General features: G+C 34.9%; 1 protein-coding gene and 1 long non-coding RNA gene across 2 annotated transcripts; both read right to left on the bottom strand.

Annotated features, from left to right (window-relative positions):
* Window positions 1-2,909: 2,909 nt before the first annotated feature.
* On the bottom strand, window positions 2,910-5,426 carry LOC133332314 (acid-sensing ion channel 5-like; the record flags this gene model as incomplete). The annotated part of the gene is made up of 7 exons (XM_061540715.1): window positions 2,910-3,034; window positions 3,110-3,224; window positions 3,619-3,722; window positions 3,789-3,851; window positions 4,575-4,738; window positions 4,783-4,901; window positions 4,961-5,426. Coding segments are annotated over 7 exons (1,156 nt in total), but the record flags the coding sequence as incomplete, so codon positions are not given.
* On the bottom strand, window positions 4,574-5,011 carry LOC133332316 (uncharacterized). The gene is made up of 3 exons (XR_009754415.1): window positions 4,961-5,011; window positions 4,783-4,901; window positions 4,574-4,729 (listed from the first exon to the last, which is right to left on the bottom strand). It is a non-coding gene; the product is annotated as an uncharacterized LOC133332316 (long non-coding RNA).
* Window positions 5,427-6,223: the final 797 nt, after the last annotated feature.

Raw genomic sequence — 6,223 nt, forward strand, 5'->3', positions numbered from 1 at the left:
ATATCGTACATATAGTGGAATACATCTCCGTCCCGAGCTCTCTCGCGGATTAGTGCCATTAAACGCTGAAACACTGCCGGCGCGTTCTTAAGTCCAAAAGGCATCCTTTTAAATTCGTACAACCCGTCTGGTGTCACAAATGCAGTATACATTTTACTATTATCGTCCATCGGAACCTGGTAATATCCGCTGTTCAAGTCTAGGACCGTGTAGTATTTGAATTGGTTTATCTCTTGCAGTCGTTCTTCGATATTTGGAGTTGGAAATATCTCCTTTACTACGTGCTGGTTTAATTTTATATAATCGACGCATAATCTATCCTGACCGTTTTTCTTTTTTACAAGTACAATTGGACTGGCATACGTGGACGTAGATTTTGTTATAATATCGTTCGCTAAAAGTTCATTTATCATCGTTTTTACTATTTCTTTTTTCGGTTCGGGTATTCGGTATGGCCTGGATACAATAGGTTCCTTTGTCGTCAATTCTATTTTCATTTTTAGTTCGTTCGTTAATCCGATTTCGCTTATGTCTCTTCCCATAACATTTCTATACTCGTTTATCAGTTCACACAACATAATCCGGATATCTTCGTCGTTTACTCCGCAATTGATTTCAGATAAGGCAATCGGTTTTCGTTCCGTCTTCCGTGTCGTGAATACGTTGGCGTTTTCCAATCGTTGCTCCTTATCATTTACTATCAACTGTATTTCATTGTTCGTAAAAATATATTTTCCAAGAATTAAGTCCGGGGTAAAAATATGATCATCCGCAACGTAAAGTTCTGCTGTAATTTCAATATCATCAATCGTAAGTTTTGTTGTCAAGACTTCTTCGATTACACCCGTTCCACCACAAACTCCACTGATACGTAATTTGCATTTTCTAATGTCGACTCCTAGCTTATACGCCACTGTTTTATGGATCATGCTGCATTCACTACCGGTATCAATCAAGGCATCGTATGTAAAACCATTTATAGTAACAGGATTATTGTTGAGTACTTTACGTACGCTGTAAGTTTTTGTTTCTGTGCGTCCACAATGTGTCGGTGAATCTTTAGGATGGACTTTGTGACAATCTCGGCATCGTTCTCTTCGCGGTGGTTTTGGGCATTGACTGGAAATATGTCCTGGTTCGGAACAATTGTAGCACATTACCTTTGGGTCCGCTTTCTTACGCCTATCGACATCCTCCTTGGTGTACGGATCGCGTTTCCCTGTTGAAGACATTAGATTCGACCTGTTGCTACAATTAGCGATGCTCGCTAAATATTGTCCTGATGCTTCACGTAACCCTCGCATTGTTCGAAACCGTATTGGTGCAATTGCTTGCTGTAGCTCACGATGCTTCAATCCGTCACGAGTATATTTAACTGCCGCTGTTTCACTGATACCATACCGTCTTCCCAGTGCGCTCATTCGAAAACAGTATTCGCTGACGGATTCGTCTTGCCGTCGTACGGTTGATGTCATTTTAAAATGAATATCTGCTTCATCCGCGTTTGTGCTGAATTCCTCCATTAAGGCGTTTGCTAACTCATTCCACGTTCCGAAAAATTCTGGAGTCGAATCAAGCCATAACTTTGCCGGGCCTTTTAACTTCCTATACACTGCGAGTAGCAAAAGAGTTTCTTCACACTCGTAGGCTTGTGCTGCTTTATCTACTCTATCGATGAATTGTTCTACGCCGAATGTTGAATCTTTTGTTGGATCGTACTCCGGTAAGATTTCCGCCATTTCTTGTACACTGTACGTTCTCTGGATGGGCTCGTAACTCGGTTTCTGGGTAAGAGCTGATTCATTCACCTTGGTTTCGTTGCTTTCGTTTGCTGGTAAATCGACGATGGGTGTTGTTACTTGACGTTGTTGTTGTATGATTGACATCACATTTTCCATCATATCTTTTAAAGTATTAATTTGGGATTGTATTGGCACTTCCTCCTCTGCGCCATCAATATCTTCACACTCGACCTCATCGCTACCTAAAGCTCTAGATAACCGTTCGACCAGTTCACTTTTCTTTCCCATCGTGTCTAATTTTCTTTCGCGAAGTAACCGTTTTAATGTATCAACTTTTAATGATGTTATTTTAGGCATATTGTTTTGATCTCTTTTTAATTGTCACTCCGTTTACTAGTCGTTTATCCTTTTTCGTTTTCCGTCCGTTTTTATTAGTTTAAGTTCGATAATTATCGTTTTTTTATTTCGTTTCGTTCCTATGTATTTTCCATTTGAGTCGTTTTGCTTTCGTTTCAAGTTACGTTTGAGTTGTTGCACTTCATATCACATTCTCTGTTGTTCGTTATTTCATTGTTAGTACGTTATCCTCTCTTTCCTTTTATATTCTTCCAAATCGTTATACCGTTACTTTGCATTCCTCACGTAGGCGATCGATCACATTATGAAGTTCTTAAACGTATATATGTTCGTGTATGTTCACAAAAATTTTATACATATGTACGTATATGATTTTTTTATGCAACAATGCGTTTTGCGTTTATAGTTTTTTTTAGAACTTTTTTTTTTTTGGAATACGCCACAATTACGTTTTTTTTATTATTATTTCCGATAGCCGTAAGCGCGTTTAATATATGTGGATATTAAGATCCCACTTCTGAACTAAAAGATTAAGAGAATAACACTTGTTCGTTTGTCCGGATTTATTTTAATGGAACATAAAACGTTTATTGATTTAATTCATATTACGAAAACATAAAATAATAAAGAAATGTTCGATGTGAAAACATAAAATAATTTAAAAACTAAATGAAATGGAATGCGCGTATGCGCTACGACGTCTAGGCAACAACTGCTCGCCAATCCGGGCTGCTGCTACGTCTTCTTCTTCTTCTCTTCGTTAAAATTAATTCAATTTTGCATAGTTGCAAATTATCGTACTCTTACACTTTATTTCTTTTCAAAAAGCATTTTCACAAAATAAAACAAAACTCTCAATGTAAAATAATAGATAACTTCGACTAAACACAAAACACTAAATCCCAAAAAGAAGCCAGCTGTACCACCAATTGACACTAAAATGATACAGAATTGCATATTACATTATTTACATATAAATCACACACATAGATATATACAAATTAACATACCCATCAAATCGGTAAATGAAAAAATTATTTGTCGCTTCAAACGATAGGTGGGTAAATTGATCATGGCAAAGAGTAGACTATTGCCGCCCACTAGATCATTTGTTTTTTGCATATGCTAAAAGGAAGTAAAAAATAATTAATGTTTAATTATTTTGTATGGGGAAATGGTATTGCAGAGTAATTCAGGTAAAATTGTTCCTTCAATGAAGATTGAGTTTTAGCATAGGATCGATAAAGCTCAGTTATGTTTCTTAAACGGCATTTACATTAGAACTTTTTTACCGGGTTAACCTACTTTATGAGGATTTATTTGAAATGTATACAATTGGAATTGAATTGACAATTGAAACCCACTGGGTTAACGAAATCCGGTACAATGTTAACGTACTATTAAGAAAAAAAATCTAATTTTTTTGTAAACAATTTCAGTTTGAGACTTCGGAATTTAAATATATAATTTGAGGTTGGAATTTGTCTACATCTGTTTGTGTGAGATTTGTATATCTTACATATTTTGCTCTCTTATTGACAATTGCATCTCGACAATTCTGCACACAATGACACGGAACCGAATCTCTTTCGCCATCCTTACTTATTTTATACATTTTTATGAAATAATCTAAATATAAACAAAATATGTATTAAATTTTATAAGTCTTTAGGATATGTCCGAGCTTACCTTCATGTGGTATAAAACAGTCCAGAAGAATGCGATAATCACAAATAGGTTTGGGATTTGGAACTGAAAAGAAATATCATAAAAAATATTTAACGAAGAGGTTCAGAAATTCAGTCATACAGATGTGATGGTCCTTGAGAAAATTATTCAAAACTTCACGCATATAGCTTGTTTACCAGCCTACATGATATCCACGCTTGCAGACACGCTGGTACTTGACAATTTTTCTCTTTAAAAATCCACGCCTATAGGTCCTTGACAATTTTTTTCTTTAAAAATTCACGCCTTTAGGTACTTGACAATTTTTTACTTTAAAAATCCACGCCTATAGGTCCTTGACAATTTTTTTCTTTAAAAATCCACGCCTATAGGTCCTTGACAATTTTTTTCTTTAAAAATTCACGCCTATAGGTCCTTGACAATTTTTTTCTTTAAAAATCCACGCCTATAGGTCCTTGACAATTTATTTCTTTAAAAATTCACGCCTATAGGTTCTTGACAATTTTTTTCTTTAAAAATGCACGCCTGTAGGTCCTTGACATTTTTTTCTTTAAAAATCCACGCTTATAGGCTTGACAATTTTAGAAAGGTAAAAGTCCCTGGGAAACATTGTATTTAAAAATCCACTCTTAGGAAGGTATTGGACCTGGTGATATTTTAGCTTTAAAATCCACCAAAATATCTCTGGTCCTTGGGAAAATTTGTTTTAAAAATGTGTTGGTCCATGTCTTGGCTTTATAATCAAGAAGGATTTGAGAAAAATATTTTAGTTCTTTTCGTACTTACTTCGATTCGGATAAAAATGCGGTATACATTTACAAATACTATAGACCAAATTCAGACGACATTCCTGAATGCAAATATTTTTCGAATACACTGGAAAATGGGTCAAATTAGATTCATGCTGGAAACGGCATTTACGCTGTTCAATTGTGGCATCCCTGGAAATACTAAAGCGATTAAAAATCCACCTTATTCGATGTATAATTCTTACTTTTCAAAACCATCCTCAGTTATAATTTCCACGCACTCAACATCCACCTGTAGAGGTTCACTGGTATAACCCAAATTATGATCCACCTGCATTATTTCATATGGACTGTGCAGAAAACCCTATAGGCATCGGAACTAATTAGTAAAACATTTATATGGATATTTTTTGGATTCCTTACATCAATTGGTTTACTACCGAACCCCAAAAAATTATAACTGACATCACTGTCGAAGTAGCTGCTATGCTTAACCTTCAAAATATTATCCACACCTTGAATTTCCTTCTTATTTTCATAACCCCATATCATATAATGGGAGGTGAATTCCTCCGACAGCATTGTATTGGTCATGTAGCACAACCCATATTCGGTGAAGATTTGTCTCGTTTCTATAATACTATCACCCGATGTACTGCGAACTTTATCGGTAGCGGCTATGAAATCGTTTTTCGTTATCATCGTACTGTCACCGGTTAAATTGTAAATTAGTTCCTGGTAGATGTTCGGTGTTATCTTGAGACGATCCAGCAGTACCGCAATGCTGCGATTATTGGGTATGTTATGGAAATTGTGATAGGTGGCATTGGCCAGATGTTCCAGAAAATTATACAGCTCTTGGAATTCATTTTCATTCAAATCATGTTGACTAAAGTTAATGAAAAAAATAAAAATTGAGAAAAACCATGAGAATTTTTTAATTTAAAAATCCAGGCCTAAGGAAGTACTATTCTTTGAGAATTTTTTAATTTAAAAATCTTTGCCTAAGGAAAATTTTTTAATTTTTTAATTTAAAAATCCACTAAGGAAGTACTAATCCTAATTTAAAAATTCACGCCTAAGGAAGAACTAATCTTTGAGAATTTTTTAATTTAAAAATCCACGCCTAAGGAAGTACTAATCTTTGAGAATTTTTTAATTTAAAAATCCACGCCTAAGGAAGTACTAATCCTAATTTAAAAATTCACGCCTAAGGAAGAACTAATCCTAATTTAAAAATTCACGCCTAAGGAAGAACTAATCCTAATTTTAAAGATTCACGCCTAAGGAAGTACTAATCCTTGAGAATTTTTTAATTTAAAAATCCACGACTATTGAACCACTTGGTCCTTTAAAAAATTTTAATTTCTAAATTTACGCATTCAAAAGGCAAATTCCTTGAGAAATTTTGAAAATTTATTCTCCTTTCTAATTATCTTTATTGTGCTCATCCCTTTTAAAAATCATCTAACCTGACATGACAATTTTTGGTTTGCAGCAATTGCAAAACAAAATTTGCTGGTTAACAAACTATTTGTCCCCCATTTTCAAATCCACAGCCCATTGGCTGTGATATATTAGCATACAAAAAAACACACACAAGTGTCCATTATCGCATAATCATCGACAGCAGGAGCTCCACCAGCATTCGATGACAATAGCCTGTTTTGTCGTCGCTTTGATTTA

This window comes from Musca vetustissima, unplaced genomic scaffold (assembly GCF_032173495.1).
Source record: "Musca vetustissima isolate MV318-11 ecotype Yass unplaced genomic scaffold, APGP_CSIRO_Mvet_v1 utg355721, whole genome shotgun sequence".
NCBI classification, from domain to species: Eukaryota; Metazoa; Arthropoda; class Insecta; order Diptera; family Muscidae; genus Musca; species Musca vetustissima.